At 38.1% G+C, this 18,957-nt stretch overlaps 1 protein-coding gene across 1 annotated transcript in view; it reads left to right on the forward strand.

The window, feature by feature from the left end:
* Window positions 1–18,957, forward strand: part of FREM3 (FRAS1 related extracellular matrix 3) — a 72,445-nt gene that overhangs the window by 15,815 nt on the left and 37,673 nt on the right. Inside the window, exon 3 of the mRNA XM_087737871.1 lies at window positions 17,861–18,007. Within this exon, the coding sequence (XP_087593997.1) occupies window positions 17,861–18,007 (147 nt within the window). The remainder of the gene's footprint in view (window positions 1–17,860; window positions 18,008–18,957) is intronic.

An 18,957-nucleotide genomic window follows, 5' to 3' on the forward strand; every position in this document is an offset into this window, starting at 1 on the left:
AGCAGCCCCATATGTGAGGCAAGTATTGCGAAGCTGCTGCCCTCTGTTTTGCCTTTATGTTTGACCTTTGGTTTTCATCTGGGATCTTACAAAGCCTGGATGAAGCAGCAAAGATGCTTTGGCAATTCTGAAGCTGAACCAGCTTTGAGAGCTACTCGCTCACCTGCCATGCATCTAATAAGAAAATTGTATGTTTTGGTTGGTTTTTGAGGACTTCCTCAACTAAAAGAAAAAGGTCCAGAATTTCATCTCATGTTGATACTACTCCACTGACTATTGTTTCTTCTAATAATAACAGCGTATGAGACCTAGGATTTAGATGAGATTTGACTGTGACTGACTGTTAATTTCAAGAATTTTAAGAAATTAAAGACGGGTGCTGAAAAAGTAATTCTAGTGTTGTGCCAGTGTGAATGAGATTAAAACCAGGGCGCTCTAAATCCTGAAAATTCTCTCACACAGAACCTAGTCATTATCAATGTCACAACAAGACCTACTTTAGAAGATGTCAGCTGGGAGGGAGCTTTGGCCAATATTATGGTTTTTCAGAAATTACTTTTCAGTCCCATAAGTTTAAACTCATTCAAACAGTAATACAGACTTTTAGGAAAAAGTACTTGATTTTTCTTTCCTGGCTTTTCTTGAAAGTCCTGTATGCTTTAGCTGGAGATTCACACGCGTGCAGTTATATCTGAGTTCAGATTCATTTTGGAGTGGGATCTTTGATATTCTACTAAAAGCTTTTAAAACCTTAATGGTTAAAGCTAAACTTTGAAACATTATTAATGATGTTCATCACTATTTAAGCATATTGAAGGAATTTAAACGGAGAGAAAGGGATTTTTGCAGCCTAGAGCACAAACTTTTTCACACTACTTTCTTGTCAGTGCAATGGTTGTCCCAGTATTACATACTGGGATTCAAACAAAACTAAGATTTCCCCAGAGTGTTTGCACTGAACATAGTGCGTAGTGTTAAATCTTGAATTTGTTAAGTAGCTGGCATCTGCTGCACAGCTCCGTTCTCATAGTGCCCAAGATAATTGTTGGGGCAAGCAGGACAACTATGCTTTTGCCTTCGTTGGTCTTCATCTGACCACCCTATTATGTGTGTTTAAACGCACACACTGAGAACTGCTTCTGAACACTACTATTTCATTTGTCAAAAACGTTTTCATGCTTGTTTAAAGTTAAGCACCATATTTAAACATTAATGTCAGCATATGCACGTGTAAAGAGACATGTTAATAGGAAAAGAAACAGTATTCATTTAAAAATGTCTTAAGAGTACAGTATGGAAAAACTAAACAACAAATGCACAGGAAATGGGCTAGGTTTAATGTATATTTCTTTGTACATAGAAGATTTCATGGCTGAGTACTTGTTTTTAATCACACAAAACAGAGAACTCTGTGGTAACTTTTCAAAATCGTGTGTATTAAATAATTCCTTGCTGGTGTCTTTTCACTGGACTAAAGCTTAGGATAAAATGAATTCTTAAAAAAAACCCAACCTGTCTTCTTGTTTATGTAGTAATTGTGCCGAAACCTACATCTTGCCCTTCAAAAGCCACAGTAATCTCTCTTGTATTTTCTGTAAGCAGACTAGGAAAAAAAAAAAAAGTAGTTTTTCCTCTTTCCTTAGCAAATACATTTATCACCTGTGGTAGCCCTATGGCCCTTCCAGTCAACTCTGCATAAATTAAACTGCTGTCTTTGAACAACCCACAAGTCTGCTTTTCATATAACCTAGTGATAAAGAACCCGATGAACGGTATGTGCGTAAATTTTTAAGTATACTTTAAAAAAGATGAAGCTACGTTTTTGCTATACAATATGATTTACAATTTTATTTTAATCTTTCACGTTTTTTCTACCCCTGTGTTCATGTCCCTTCTCATCTAGGAGCCTGATCAAAACTTTTTGAAGTTAATGGAAATCTTTCCAAAAAAATCCGGTGAGCTTTGATTAGGCATCATAGACTGTAACCTTTTCTAGACAGGAGCAACAGCACAGGTCCTCAGTAAGCTGCTTCCATCTACACAAAGCTGTTCAGATGGTGCAAAGCAGCTGGAAAGCTGCTTGGTTGGTGAACCTAAGGCGTCACCTACCATGGTGGCATGTTCTTGCGTAAGGTGTGCGAAAAAAGAGCACCAAACTGCATATATTAAGAATGTGATTAAATAGTAGTAGCAGCAAAAGATTTATTATCATTGAGTTGTGTGGTTTGATTTTCTTTGAATAGGTAAATTGAACTTTATTTCCACAGAGTACTTCTTTAGGGAGTCTTGGCACCTTGTTATAAAGTTTATTAATGTTAATGTGAAGTGAACAGAGTGGACTAGAGAATGTTTGTGTTTTCCCCTTTTTTAATTTTTCATAGGAAAGCTGAAGGAATTTTTTGTTTGATGTGATTTAAATCATCATGGACTAATTCAGTCTTTTGGGACAATTTTTTTCCTGTAGCATATGCTGGAGGTAAGCAAATTTTCAGAGTTGAATTTTATGCAAACATTTTGTTTGTCTTCATGTTTTTGGTTCTACATCCTAATGACAGGAGATAAAATATGTATACATTACTACTTTCTTGCATCTGGGTAACAATTGGGGAAAGCAACTACAAAATATAACAGAAGATTTTTCATATACTTTTGAGCGCGAATAAAATACTTGATTAAAATTTCATTGCTGGTTCTTTCCAGTTAATATGTTGCTGCCAGTTTACATAGCATTACCGTGTCAAGCAAAATGTCAGATCAATTTCTGTGTTTTTTGTATAACTATCGCAGAGATTATTAGAGCTTCAGGCTTCATAAGTAGACTATTTTCCTGATGGCTACCCAAGAATGTAAGGATGTGGGTTCTACAAATACAGTCCCACTCAAAATGGTACTTAACACTTGTTTAAAGCATGACTTCAAGAGTATCTTGGATTCATATGCTCTCCATGTGTTTCTCTCAACACTTATATAAACTCAATGAAATGGGACTATGGTATTTTTTCCCCCCCATTTTTTGCAGTCGCAGAGCATGTACACAGAGTTATTACAGATCAGCTCTCATATGTTACTGTCATAACTTGCTCAAGTGTTGAAGCCCTCTGATCTGTCTGTCTCCCCCCATCACGCTCCTTTGATGGGCTTGACTAATTTGGCGGTTCCTACGGAAAATTCATCTGGTCTGTTTTATTCTTTTCATTGCGATAGAAGCGTTCACCAAGAATGATAAAAGCCTTAAAGCAGAATCTTCCTTATCTTCTAACTTATCAAATCCAGAATACCTTGCCCGTACCAGAACATAATTTTTCTTGGTTTCTTACTACAAGGCTTTTTCTCTGTCCTTTTAGTCATAAGACAAAATTTAAAAGAACACAAGAGAGCACAGGAGTGAGAAAGAAGGAAAATTAAATGAAAGGAAGAGTCTATGGAACGGCTGTCTCTTGCAATTTGTCTATGGACACTGATTAGAGTTTCTTCATGTCTCAATCTGTTTGCATCTTCATTTGACAATTTTAGCCTGAGAGATTTAAAAGATAACATTAATAGACATTTAGGAAATTTTATGGCTTACTGTTGAAATTAACCTGTCTTTAGACCATCTTTTTTTTTTTTTAATTACATTTATGCATTTGCCTTCCTTTCCCATTACCAATGTGTTAATGTGTTTCATAGTCGTTTTGTTGTAACTATAACATGAGATAATAGAATTCTTTGAGTTTTGCTTGAATGTTTATGGGTAAACAGGCATGCACATGTTTTAGTCTCTGATGTGTTCAATCTGTTGTTAAGAGATGCATAAAACATATCAGGAAGGTTTTTGTATATCAGGCACTTGACCTATTTGTCATTGCTTCAAAACGGTAACAGAGGTTGAAGCAAAACACGGTTACCCCAGTCAACTGATGTTGTATTGTGAATGTGTGGCAGCAGATAGGTTCTTCCTGGGTGGCATGATAAGGTTTTTCTTTTTAGGAGAGCTGACGAAGGTCAACTCCTTGGACAGTAAAGTTAGTTTCTTTTTGTCTGCTTACGGGACACCTTTGGTAATATTGGATTTCAGTTCCCCTCAAAATACTGAGTAAATATTTCTCAAATCTATCAGTTAAGGACGTTGTTTTCCAGAACAGGACATACTTAGTTAAAGGATGTCATTTTCTAGTGCTGCTGAAATTGATGACTTGGTGGTCCGTGATGTTCTTCCTGAACAGCTGACGTGCCTTGGGCAGTCTTCTGTCCTCCTCTGGTTCTTTCAAATCTCAGATTTTTTTCTTCTGCATGCCTTTTAGCAATTCCTCTTTACCTCGTCCCTTTTTTTCCTGTTATGTATCAGTAAGCTCTGCAAAAATAAATTCAACTACTGTCTCTGTGTTCAGGGTTCACATGAGCCTGTGATTTGTCTTTCTAATGACTTTGACAGCATAAGTAGGTGATTTTCTTTAAAGAGTATTATTAAAAGGAAAATATTTCTGTTCCATAAGTGTTGTCAGTGATGGGAATTTTAAGCATGAGGATTAAATGTGCATTCAAAATGGTATGAAATGGCTCCTAGTTTAATCTCTTGTAATTAGAGGGACAGAGATTCCCTTGTAATTCCCTTAACATCTGGTGAATCATCTGAATACATAGATGGGCAATTAGGAATTGAAGTATAGTTTCAAAGTGCAAAATCTGAATCCAGAAGGTGTTTATAAATAACATAAAGCTAGTTAACTTAAGCATGTATTTTTATGTGCTTTTCTATTGGATATCGATCATGCCATTTACATGTGTGGTACATTCAGGGAAGTGTGGTTATTCCTTTCTCTGACACTATCCAGAAGTTAGGGGAAGAAAAAAGAACATATAAACCTGTTCCGTGTAATTTGCCTGTCTCAAACAGGATACAAATACATTTGTTCTGTTCAACGTGCATTCCTATAGTACTCAAAATGTTTTTAGGATACTATAGGATACAGTTTCAGATGTTTGGAACTCAAGCTGAATTATGCAGAATGGAAATTGAAATAGCGACAAGTTGCAAACTTGTTACTTGGTTTCACCTAAATTTCCTTGAAGTTCGTTGTCAGCATTAGCACAGAGCTTCTCAGCATTAACCTCTTTGATATCTGAGTCTAATATTTTCCATTTGTTTCATCCTGTTATCAGTTTTTAGAAGTCAGCTATGCATTTCAGTATTGTTATTCATCTGTAAACAATTAAGTGAAGGTACTTTAATGGCCATAATATGCAGACCAGACGTTTCTCCAAAGCAGTAGCTTCCAAAGGAGGTTATAAGGGGGTTGTGTCCCAAAAGGCAAGTCTCTGAGTCCCCAGAACTCATGAGAGGCACAGCCGCTGCACTGATAGCACTCATCTTGATGAAGGTGGTCCTAGATTCTCCTTTGTTAGCTTCATCTTCCATGTAGGCAAAGGGAAGAGCCATTGTGCTCTTTCTAAGGCAGGGCCTGCACTGCCTTGTCCTGGCTGGCTGATCATTGCTGGGATGGGGAAGAAGTGTGCAGGATTTTCTACTTCCAATGCTGTGACCAGGAAAATACTTCTTAAGGTATTTGTCTTCTCACATGTCATTTGAACTTAACTGGCACCAGTGATGAGACCGAACTTTCCAAGGTCAGCCACGTTCCTGTCCATTACTCTGGCTTGTGCCCTTCTTACCCAGTGTGTATTTCACTTTGTTATGCAGGAAATGGCTCCACAGGTCGGCAACAATCGCATTAGCCTTATCTAGGACAGAAATATCTCTGAAGTTAGGCAGCTGCTTTTCCTGATGTTATAGAGGCATTTCTTTGTGATTGCAGGTAAGAAATGACTAATATAGTCTCATCATTCCCAGATGGCAAAGCTCTTTCTCACTTCTCAAAGGCATTGTCCGTTGTTGTCCTGGTTTCATCTGGGAAAGAGTTAATTTTCTTCTTGGTAGCCGGTATGGGGCTGTGTTTGGGGTTTAGGATGAGAACAATGTCGATGATGCACTGATGTTTTGTTCTTGCTAAGCAGTGCTAAGTAGTTGCTAAGTGGTGCTCACACTGATCAAGGACTTTTCAGCTTCCCCTGCTCTGCCCGGTGCACAAGAAGCTGGGAGGGGGCACAGCCAGGACAGCTGACCCAGACTGGCCAAGGGGCTATTCCATACCACTTGACGTCATGCCCAGTATATAAACTGGGGGAGCTGGCTGGGGGAGGGGCAACGATCGCTGCTTGGGGGACGTGCTGGGCATCAGTCGGCGGGTGGTGAACAATTGTAGACTGCACTGCTTGCTTTATATTACTATTGTACTATTATTACTTGTTTTTATTATTATTGTTATTATTACTACTGTTCTATTTTTATTTTACTTTAGTTATTGAGCTGTTCTTATCTCAACCCACGAGTTTTCCCCTTTTGCCCTTCCGATTCTCTCCCCCATCCCACCGGGGGGCGGAGTGAGCGAGTGGCTGCGTGGTGCTTAGTTGCAGGTGTGCAGCCTCAGCATCTACTTAGTATGGCACTTTAAGAAGCCTTCCCTAATGACTGCCTGTAGTATCAACTGTGTTGCCTAGTTTTGATGTGTTGATTTAATTTGGGGAATTATAGCTTCCCAAGACAGCCATCATGCTTATGAACCCTGCAGATTCAAACTATGGATCAGTCAGCTGCCTCTTGCTGGAACACTTTAAAGGTCAAACTATAACATAGATCTCTTGCACTGATCCTTGATTTACAAGATCTCCAAGGTCTCACTGTGAAGCCTCAACTTCTTCAGGGACCTGAAATATTAAGCATATTAAAGTGTGTTGCAAAAGAGCATTGATTCAGGGGAGGAACTTAATTTATGATTAAAGCTACCATTTGCATTACGGATGGGTAGTTTTATCTCATGTTAGCACACATGGAAAGTTACCTTTTGGAAAACATAAAGGCTTTCTGTTTATAATGAAAGCTCTGCACTTCTGAGTTACGATTAGCGTAAGATAATTGCATCCTTTGTGCATTGAACATGTGTGTTGTCAGTCATGATGTTATTTTTGCACAGAGAATGATAAACTTGTAATATATCTTTTCTCTCTACTTAATTTGACAGTTATGAAATGTAATGCATTTTGGCACTGACCATGTAACAGCATAACTGAAATTATATTTTGTTCAGGATGGAGTATGGAGGAGTATTGGATAGAATGAATGCATCCATTGATCTTTCCTCCTGCTGTCTCCTAAAGGAGCCAGAGAGATTCAAAGACTTGTTGTTCTCTGAGACAGGGATTGCATTTGTAACTATGTGATGAGTACCGTTTGAAGAACAAACACATGAAGAGCGGCCTTTTTTAAGATTGTCATGTATATCCACTCAGCTGTATATATCTATCTACATCACTTTGATCTTGTCCCAGCATAGTGAATAATTTAAGCTTCTTCATGGTCTACCTCAAAATCAGGCCTATGATTTGCTTGAAAGAATTGTGGAATTTTCTTCCAATCCAGGTAGTAAATTTTGAATTTTTATATTCTGTAAGATTACAATGTATAGTCAGTTCATCATAGTGACCATGACTGGAACATGTCACTATACCTTTTATTAAATTTGGTCAATCAGAGGCATCAGATAACTTAGATTATTGTTGTTGTTGTTATGTGTTAGCACAGTCATAGGCAGTGACCGAGCTGTTGGGAAGGAGACTGCGAGGTCAGCTGATATGCCTTACTCTAGCCTGTCACTGACAGGTTAGAGATTCCTTTTGGATTGAGTTCATCTTAGCAAAAGGGCTAGGGGACAATTTAAGACCAGATCCAAAGATTTTTCTCTGCCAAGTAATGTAGTTTCTAGGACAAAAGTTTGAAGAGTATTTTTAAAAAACTAATGTGCAGCAGTTAATGTCTGCAGTTCCTTAATTAGGTTGTGATCTTTCCTGCAGATTCAAGGATTAGCATAAAGGAAATACTTGCCAAATCAGTACATCCATAGGTAGAAGATATCATCGTTCTTCATTGTGTACCACATTCAATAACTCAGTCATCAATTTTTCTTCAGTGGCAATTATTTACTTGTGCGGTTTGGCTCTTCTTAGATTTCCAGCAGTTATCTCCTAATTTCAGCCTGCTCCATGACTAAATGGCATTGGCATCACTCGTTTGCCATGTCATGAAATCGATACCAAGCTTGCTTTATTGTGATATAGTGTGTAAGTGATGATGAAGCTCTTACCAAGGACAACTTAGCTGCTTCATGAGCTCTGTGAGTAGAAGTGAGCAAGGTTGTATTCGGAAGCTTTCATTTCTGTTTTGTGTACCTGCTTTACCTTCCTTTACGCAGGCTTGCCTAGAGAATGTCCTGGCCAAATGTGATAACATGAGCACCTTTCACAGTGCCCTAGTGCTTCTCTTTATTGTCTGCAAAATGTTATTATATCAAAAATGACCGTTCTCTTGAAACACGACAAGCACACTTCGTTGGGCAACCCAGCTGGCACTCCCTTTTGAGGATATCAAGGGACAGGGTGTAGGGGCAAGCAGCCTTCATGTGTGGAGAAATCAAGACTGTCATGGGGTTACAGGGGCAGAAAATCAAGAGGAAGGGAGGCAGAGGCAGTCATCACTTCTTGTAATGCTGGTCCTTGTTAGACAAGTACTGATTTCTGTAAGGTTCCTGGAGAGGCACCAGGTCATTACCCTGTTGTGCACCTTCAGCCAACGTCAAGTGGCTAGAGGGTTCAGCAAACCTTTCTGTTGTCATCCGTCTTCATCTACTGGTCTTACTATGGCTCTGCAGAATAGTCATGTGGCAGTGATCCTTTAAGGCTGAGCAGGCATTTCACCCAGGAGTAAAAGGGAAGGCCTCTGAAGCATGAAAGAAACATATCTTACGGTTCTGTGGTACCTCTGGGCACCTCTCCAGAATTTGGACAGCTGGCTGTGGAGCCTGCTGGTCAGTCTTTCTGCTTTCATTTATGGTTTGTTACTTCCTGTATTAATTTCCCTTGGCTGCACTGTACTACCATCCATAAAGCATGTTTATCATACTGCCCTTTCAAAAGCTTATAGTAGAGTCTGTAAGGCACTTCATATGATAAAAGAATAATTGTTAAGAATCATAATCTGTATATTGTTCTCATGATATTTTAGCAATTTGCCAAATCATTTGTATAGGTAATCAGACATAAAAGCTTGCAAATGGGTTGATAGCTGTTTGAAACAACTGATACTGAGGAAGCCTGAATTAGATCAGATGTATTAGGTTGGATTAGGATCAAAGCCCAGGCAGACCATAAGTATATGCAAGACGATGACTGGGTAAGGAAATTTCTAATGAAGACTGTATCACATAAGTTTTGCTGGTTTATCAGTTCAAATGGCTTGCAGAATTCTTGAATGTGTTTGTTATTGTGAAGCTCTGGTAGGATTCTCTGGTAAAATAGTCTTTAGTGTATGAATAGCTCGTAAACTGAACACTGCACAATTTAGACTGTCTAATTCAATGAATTGGTTGATGTTGCTTCTTCTACAGTGGCAGATAGTTTCTGTAATTAACCTAAACATGGAAATGAAGATGATTCTTTGGAATATAGTTTTTCATGTCATTAATACAAAAAAGGGTGGCGGTGGAAGAACAAATTCCCACAGTTACCATGACTTCTTTCAGGCCAAATACAGTCCCGAAAAGCAGAGACTTTAGCATTAGCTTTACCTACAAACATTTTTCAAGGAACACTCGTCACTTTCTGCAGACAATATACTTCCTTAATAGTCTCCTGGATAATAAAAATCTAAGAACCATCTAGAGCAAACAAGTGACAAGGAAGTTTTTCAGTTCCTCTTTTTGATGAAGATTTTTTCTGGCACAGAACTGGTTACCCAAAAATTCATTTTTCTGTTTGTTCAAATTAATGCGAAAAATGACTGAAGAGCTCACTCTTAGCTTCCCTCAGGAACATGTTCCAGGTTTTAAATTTTTTGTTGTTAACTTCACTATTCTGATTTTCCTTTATTCTGTCTGTCTTTTTTTTCTCTCTCTTTTCTCTTTTTTTCTTCTGAGTCTTTCCAGACAAAGAGACTTTTGTGAAATGATAGCTAGGAAACTCCTATTTCTCATCTGTCTTGTATATATCTTTATTGGACCATAGGCCTGATTTCAGGGTAGTTTATTGTTGTTTGAGCTGCCTGGTTATATGAAGAAGATTAATTTGCTCTTAAATTAAATGAGGAGTGGGAGTTAGATTTAACTCATAACAAGCAGAGTATGTAAGACTCTGCATGTGCATGACCTCTAATAAATTTCGTTGTATCTCTGTAATGATATAAAGTTGCTCTCGGGAACAACTGGAAATTCCTTGGATGGTGGTAAGGAGTGTCTTGTGCCTTTGTAACACATATCCTTCTACAGTAGCTCCGTCCTGGTCCCTGCCCCATCTCCCCTTCTTGAACCCTCTGCTTTTAAATTTTCCATCCCTTTCTAAAAAGGGGAGTGTTTCTAAATAGAACGTGTCATGGCTAGACTGCAGTTATCTGCGACTGAGGCTGTTAGAAAAACAGACAAAAGTTAGACAAGCCTGTGATATAAAACTTTTTTTCTCTCTCCTTATTTTTCTCCTAATTGTACTATTAAATGCAACTCCACTCTACCAACAAAACCAGTTTATTTAAAAGTGCAGTGAGGATGGTTTGTTGCAAATGCCAAGTTCCCTTTTGCCAGAACAAAAATTCTTGGGCTTCTTTCTCGTGAACTCCTATACTTGAAAATGGAGCAGCAGTAAGTTTGTTTGAGAGCTGTTTTTACCATCTGATCTCTTGCAGTGTGTTCATATATCGGAAAAACTCCAAGAACTGAGAAGGTCTAGTTGATGGAAAACGCCTTTCCAGCCACGCAGGCTAAACCATATTCCTTCATGCTAATACTTAGAGCAAATTGGAGCATGGCTTTTGTGTTCCAGTGATCTACACTGGCATGGATGAACAGTGTGTTATGATGGCTTCCACCAGATAAATAGCTTTAGTGTAGAATCATGTAGTCCAGCAAAGCATGTTATTGTGAGGCTTTAAGGACGTTTTTCCTCTTGAGTTAATGGCTTCCAGAAAGAGAAAGACTATAAAGATATAGTGTAAATGACAAATTTTAACAGAAGCGTACAATACTCGATTTAGATGGAGGATGACTGGGTCTGGGTAAAGGTTACTAATTCATGATAAAAACACAGGCCAAAGCAAAGCTACTAAGGCAAAGAACATGAGTAAAAACACTGGAGTCGCAAATGAAGTAACGCTCTTTCCTGGTAGAGAATATGGCAGCAGATCAGTTGTTTGTTTTTGTAAAATGCATGTAGTTATTGTTACATCGACGATATATTGCAGCCCTCCAGTCCTGGAGCAGCAGTGGGGAAGGGTGGGCAAGGGAAGGCAAAGATATGGGATATGACTATTGGTCTCCTGCTGCACAGGCTGACCTCGTGTTTCACTGTAGGCACTGGCTCATCATTCTCAAATTACAAATCTTGTAGTCAACTTCCAGGTCTCTTGGAATTCAGGAGGATGAAGAGATGAAATCCTCACAATTGGGTTAGATTTAAAAGCAGAAGGCAAGATAATTCGACCTGTGCACGCCAGCCCTCCACCACAAACTGCAATAATGAAGGTGGCTCCAATGAAATACGAACAACGGTGTGCCTGTTCCTTTAACCGCCCTGTCCAACCACATCAAATAGGAAAAAAAGTCTTGAGTGTAAGCATCTTCATGTAGATTTATTAAGGCCTCAAAATTTCTTGATGATAGCTGAAATCAGGCATGAATTGTAAAAGACCTATTAAATACTCATTTAAAGGCCATGTAAAAGGCTTAACTATGGTGCGGTACCACTGGTTTAGATTTGTGCATTCAAAATCATTAGGTGTGTTTTTTTGTCAGCTAATTTTTGCTCTTTTGGTATTTAGTGCTCTTTTCCAACACCTACAATTTTTTCCTATTTTTGACTTGTGTACACTTAAAGAAAAAGCATGATACTGTACAGCAGACACTTTTTACAAGTGTTCTGCACTTTGCATTTAGATATTTTTTTTAAAAAGTGATTTTATAACTTGCTTACTCTTTGTTTTTATTTGTTTGTTCTTCAAAGTCAGCTCTAAGGTCTTTTCAAATGCTGACATGTCCTTGAAATGGAATGTATGGTATAATCAGACTTCAGGTATTTGGGAGGCCAGAGTGATGTATTTCTTTAGAAAGCCATTTCACCAATAATTTGATGTTTCTCTAGATTTTCCTTTATTTCGGATAAAAGTAGCTGCTTAGAGTAGTTCAAGGAAGGTTACTTGTTCCTGAAAAAAAAGTGTTTTTTTCTAGGTTGGTAGCCTATGCTGTTATTTCAGCTCTTGAGACATTCAGGTGAGGAAAATCTACTAATTACATCAAAAGTAAAGACAAAGAACTAGTTCTTTTTTCCATCATCTTATTTAGCAATTTATGCTTACAGTATTAATTTTGTAGAAACAATTTCTAGAATTAAAAAATTTTTAGGAACAGTAAGTCCATTTCTGAATTTTCAATCTGAGGTTATTGCTGGCTGTTTATTTATTTGAAGTTCCTTGGAAAATATTTTTGTGAGAACAAAGTTTTCTTGAGTCTAGTAGTATGCCTGCCTGCTGCTTGTCTGAGTAGCATGTTAGACCTTCTGTGCATGCCAGCAAAGAAGGAAGATAAAAGATTAGGGATTAATGGCAGCTGTTTTAGCTGATCTGCTTAGAACAGCCACTTGTTCCTTCTGAGCCAGAATGTTTGCTCATTACAAGTACCAGACTGAGAATATTCAGTTGTTACAATACAGCCTGATATTGTGGTACACACAAACAAAAACCTACCAACCAACCAACAAAAGACCAAAACCCTTTCTAAGTGCATCTGTGTAAATGCAGGGGGAAGTGAGATATCTGGGGCAGGGGAGGTGGTGTTTTGCTTTGTTGTGCATTCTTTTTTTCTTGTTTGTTTGTTTCCTGAAGCATGACTTCTCTAAAAAAGTAACTCCTTGAGCCATGGTGAAAGATTAATTTTATTCAAAATAAAGACAAAAGGAAAAACTGCCTAGTTCCCAACAAACTCTACATTTCCTGACCTGCTGTCTTGCCCAAGAATTTTTGAAGATTTTTGGGCGGCAGGGGGATGAGTGCCCATTTGTGACTTTGCCACCCCTTAATTTTTTAGCTAAAGTTACAAATTCATTTAGATTTTCCCCTCCCTCTCATCTCCCTTTTTAAGTTTTCCAACATTTGGAACTGTTTCCCTTTCATACATATGTATATTTACTTTCTTTTTCTGAGCTGGTGGGTTTTGTTCTTTCTTCCTTCTGTGCTTCTCCAACTTTTCATTCCTTTTATTTCCTTCACTGTTTATTCCCCTGAACTGCTTTCTATCTTTCTGATCCCTTTCAGTAAATTCTAACTATCCAGCAAATCAAAGCCAACTGCAAATAGGCTTGCATCCACAGAGCAGCTGTTGTAAAAAACGATAACTTTACTTGAAGGAATTGATAGAAACACTGCCAACCACCCAAGCTAAACGAAGTCTGAGATGGTGGTCGGATGGACTTTTCACCAGAGCAAAAAGGAAGAAAGTGTCCTGCCATTGGGGTTATTACTGTACTATTCTTTACTAATTTAGAACTGCTGAATATATATTTATGCTGTCTGAAGGTTACAGAAAGAAAGTCTACGTTTCCTAGCATGCAGGACCCATCTGCCAAGCACATGGGCAACTTTTACCTCACTGTATTAATCTAGTCTTTTTCCTCAAGACCTAATAACACTTGGCATGACATCAACCCTTGCTTAGGGGTAATAAAACCAAGAAAGCTGTAACTAGGATAGTATTTTTAGGAAAACCCTGAAAATGGGGGGCTCTCTTTTATGAAACTCAGGAGGTTTTTATGCAATTTTCTGTGACAAGAGAAAAACAGTTCTGGTTTTGTTAGATTTATGAAGCTGATGGCATGAGACATCCCTTGAAGGCTTCCCTCGTGGGCCAGGAAAAGGCTGTTGGACTGTGTAGTGAAAGAGTTAGGGGCCTTATTAACTGTATCTTGTTGGAGTACTGCCATTTATCGTAACCGTAGAACTGGCAACCATCTAATTTCATACTGGCCTGTTTTTAACATATCGTTTGCTGTCATTTTCGGTGTTCTTTCTTTCTCTGAAAAATGCAAATGTAAAATACTTAATATGAATGCTTAATTTTTCCAGCGATTGCCCCTTCATCTATATTCTTCCTAAAAATTGCAAAATGGAAAGCTGCAAGATTTTATATCTTCTGATGCATATGCAAGTAATCTAATGAATTTGTGGTTTAGTTAGAAAATAGAGATATTTAAGCATATATTTAGAACACACTTTACAGGATAAAGTTCTCCTGTTTATTATTTTTAAAGTGCAAGTACTAAATCCTCAACATAAAGAATGAATTCCTTAGACTATACTTTATTATCTCTTAAAAACTACAGAAAAATGTATTACCTTAAAAATTTAACTGCCTCTTGCTCTAACCTTTTCCCAGTTCTGAAATAAGGAATGGGTGAAGAAGTTGTGAGGTGGTAAGCAAGTGTTGAACCTCGCGTTAGTATTGTGCATAACACAAGTTCCTCAGCTATCCTGAGGAACAGGATCCTTAAGCAGCCCAAGGCTGGGAATCTGCTGTTGGAAGTGCATCTACCAAATGAGATGTCTGTTTAGAAAGGGGAAAAAATTGTCTAGGATTATGAATGGGTATTTTGCTATTTGCCTATTGAAAGACAGGGCCAAAGAGTGTTCCAGACACTTATCTTCTAGGATGCTGAGTTCTGTGATATTCCCAGTAATAGGAAATTATATGCGTCTACTTTGAGCCTGCTTTAAACCTACAGAGTGTTTGGGGTCTGCTTTTGGGATCATTTTGTTTAATGCAGGAGTTTGAAAAAGCCAGGTATTGAGTTCAGTTGGATGTGGTATACGTACCCGTGAAAAGTGTTGTGTATCTTTAGCTCTCTTGCTCTCTGATCGTTCCTAGTGATGATGAAAGCAAAAGATATTTTCTAGCGATTCATGGCAGCTGCTTTGTATCACCAGCTCCAGCAGTCAGTCATCAGGTCCTGTGATACACACTGTGCTGAGATTGCCAATGCTATAGGTGAACATATGCAATACACTGTTTTTCCCCCCACAATGTTTCCCAACAGTATGGTTTTTTGCACATAACTGCGCACTAAGGATAACCATTGGGGGGGTGTTTTACTTTAGTTTTTCAGCAACATTATGTCATGACTAAATAGCCTGGGGATAGTTATATTGCAGATTAACCTTCCTAAAACCCTTCCCACTCTGGCAGTAGGAGCAGACATTTCCAAAAGAAAATATCTGTAGAATACCTGAAGAATGATGAACATGTCTCTGCTAAACAGCAATAGTGTATTTGCCTACACATGTAAGTGTGTTTTGTATGTATGGAGGAGGAGGCTGTGTGTGTTTTCTGTGTATGTAGGAGGGCTTTGCAGTCCAAACGGACAACAGAGATGTTGGTATTTGTGACTGGAAACAGGTGTGCAGGTGGTCCCGTCACATCTGGGGTTTAGCTCTGCATAGGTCTATATAGCAGTTCATCAGGAATTTCACATTGGAGAACTAGCTTTTGACTGCAGTTGTTGACTAGTAGGAAATTGGCTGGTTTATCATGAATTTATTATTGAATTAAAGTTTTTTCATGTTGTGAGCCTTTTCATTGGTTTTGGTTTTAATCTAGCCTTAAGTCAGAGTTTCCCTTTGTTTCCAGTCCTTTGTTTCTAAGCTGATAAGTCTTTGTTAATTTGGAGCACACTGTGATCAGTCTTATTTGTAAAAAAATGGGGAAAAACCCACCCAAAACACTGAACTCTGTCAAGAGATGAAGGTTGTGAAACAAAGAGTCACCAGGAAAGATGTCTAGCAGAAATATAATGACCATGCTGAAAAGCATTTTTTCAGCAGAAATAATGTCATTCGTTGGGATGTTTCCAGGATAAAAAGAAGCCTTTCTATTTTCTATAAGGGAGTAGTGACCAAGAAGCACATGTAAATTATGCTTTCAGAGGTCTTTTTCCAGCATACATGCAGCAACAGAGCGTCAGCCAAAGCAGCAGCCAAACAGCTAAATATTTTATAAAAATATTCCAGTTGATAAAGAGGTTTAGGCTTCAGGTTTGCAACTAAGGTGATTTTTCAGAAATCTGTATTCTTCAATGCTTTTTTCACAATGTTGCTGAATGACTTTCATTTTTTGTTCGAAGGTACAATTAATTCCAAGTTGTAACTACTTAAAACATCTTAAAATTGATTCCAGGCTCCTAGGTTTTACGCAGCTGTAACCTCACTAATTACTGGAATTACTCGCAATGTATAATCTAGAGTTGCTTCCAGTTAGCAGGAGAATCCTACGCTGGGCTTTGCCCTACGCTTTTTAAGAGCCTGAGGCAACTCCCATAGAGATAATATCAGTTTAAGAATTAGCAATGTTAAAGCAAATGAGAATTATGTGATGATTTTGATTAGATGTCAACTGGGCACTAGTAGAGAATTAGATCCTTTAATGCAAAACTTTCAGTGCTTATTTTATCCAGTGCTGAATTAGTCAGTTGCTCTCATGTTGTCACCCTTCTGTAATAGAAGTAAATAATTATGGAGCAAAATGTGATTTTTATTTTAAAATTGTTAACATAATTTTTAACAAAAAAAAATGCTATCAGGATACAGTTTTCTAGTTTATTAAATTGTCTGTTTCAGTAAGTAGAGGCTGCTTAAATATCTGAAGCACTCTTTTTTGCAAATTTCTGTTCATTATGTGGAAAATCGTCAGACAAGTGGAGGACAGACTTTTTAGTTCTTGTTATGGGCAACTTTTTCCTTGTCTATTCTTATCTTGTCTATACCTTGTCAATTATCTATAAGCAATGAAAACTTTCTGAAATTAGATGGTAGAATCCTGTACTACAAAGCATACTGCATGCAGCATAAGGCCTGCATACTGCATGCAGCATAAGGCCTAATTTTGCTAGAAAAAGGTAATTAATGAACTGGAAGCTTCTGGCTTCAAGACCAGTTGTTATTTGATTACCTTTGTTGTGTAGAAACAGGGGATTTGCCAGATCACATGAGAATTTTACAGAATACTTCTGAAGAGTTAATTTTCCAAAACAGAAGGAAATGACAACCTAAATTTTGTTGGCTTTGTATATTTTAAATAACATTACATTCATAATTTGATTTTTTTTTCAGTTTTCCCTTGTGTCATACAAAATAACTACTGTTTTTAATAAATTGTTTTCCTGAAAGCAAAGAATAGAAGCTTAGTCACAATTTCCAAATATTTTTGCACAATCAATCAAAATATAATTCACGATATGATATCTTCCTTACGTGGTACTACACGTTGCCAACATTTACTAGGAGATGCTGAATTCAGCTTGTGCTCATGTTTCATGTTGATAGGCGCACGCTAGCATTGTTAAAAAGAGTCAGTAATGCAAGACTACAATGTGACCCACCTAAAGCCTCCCAAAGAGTTATTTTCACAACTTAATCCCACTCCTGACAGAAATAATCTTTGCAAAAGTAATCTTTGAGAGTTAATTGGTAGCTTAATTAGGGAGCTGGTGTGCTAAGACGCAGGCTGTGGCCCCTGAACTCACCTCCAGCCTCTTGGAAGACGTGTGCCGGTCAACTCTGGAAGGTCTGGGAGGATGGACCGTTGTGGTTCATGTGATGCACCTCTGTCCCTCATATCTGCAGGTGAAAAAACAGGCTGGCTTTGTTCTGAGGTGATATAAATACACTTAAGCAATGACCTTAGGGAATTCTAGTTGTGTTTTGTGAACTATATGTAGTATTCAGGATACTTTTTCTGTGACACAGGGGGTAACAGGTTAAGGAGCCAGCCATTTCGACTGAACTGGGCTTGGATTTCACTGGAGAAAGAGAACTATGTCGTAGATGAGAACTCCAAATTTCTGGAGGTGACCATCAGACGCAGAGGATATCTGCGAGAAACCTCTTTTATCAGTAAGTAAATCTTTAATGTTTGAAGCTTCTTGCACCAGAAAAGGCAGCTGTTAAGGAGCTGTTCCATAGTTGTTTGTTCCTCTGTTTACATAATAAATGTCAAATAACGAGAATAACAATGGTGTAGATTTTTATTGCTCAGGTGTGGCTATGTGTTTCATTTTCCACTGCTGCCACCCAGAAATCTAAGTGAGTATGTATATTAGTAGATGGAAGAACAAATCAATAAACAAATCTGCCCGGTGTCTTTTTCCTGAAGTCACTTGCCAGACAACAAAACAGAAATTGGGATACTCTGCTTTGTTTATTTTGGCAGGAGGATACATTTCATAACACATTAACTTTAGCTATAAGTAAACAACTAAGTTCTTGAAGTAGCTGGTATCTGCTTTCAGAACCAAGTTGTGGAGAAGTTAGTCACAACTCCTCACTTTGCATGGGCAGTGTTATGCCGGCCTTTGAGCTACGAGAAAATCTGAAAGCTACTAGGAATTCTCAAAGGGTCGTCTGCTAGCATAGGTGGCAGGTGTAGAGCACACTGAAGTTACGAGTGTGCTATCATGGGATAGCAGAATACTCAAGCATGACAGCTCTGCAAAGTAAATAGGAGTCAGAGGAATGTTTGCACCAATGGAGCGACTCAAGGAGCACTGAGCAGAAAGGTCTTTTTCTCCCTGATCTAAAACAAAAAGAAAAAAGGTTTAAAGTTTTAGGGTTTTTTATCATTTAAACCCATGTATGACGATATCTGCTTTGTGCAACACAAATATATTGGGCTATTATCTGAGTATTAATCGGCCATTTAAAACCTAAGCAGTTTTGGAATAGAAAAAACTGTGGGAATTTAGGAATTAAATAATTTAGGAATGATTTCATACTTCCCAGCCTTCAGAAGCTCTTCGCTAGCCATCAGATTCTCCAACAAACACATAGGCCATTGACTTGAGAGG

The sequence above is a fragment of the Nipponia nippon genome, unplaced genomic scaffold, assembly GCF_047370975.1.
Source record: "Nipponia nippon isolate SJK-2023a ecotype South Korea unplaced genomic scaffold, ASM4737097v1 scaffold_6, whole genome shotgun sequence".
NCBI classification, from domain to species: Eukaryota; Metazoa; Chordata; class Aves; order Pelecaniformes; family Threskiornithidae; genus Nipponia; species Nipponia nippon.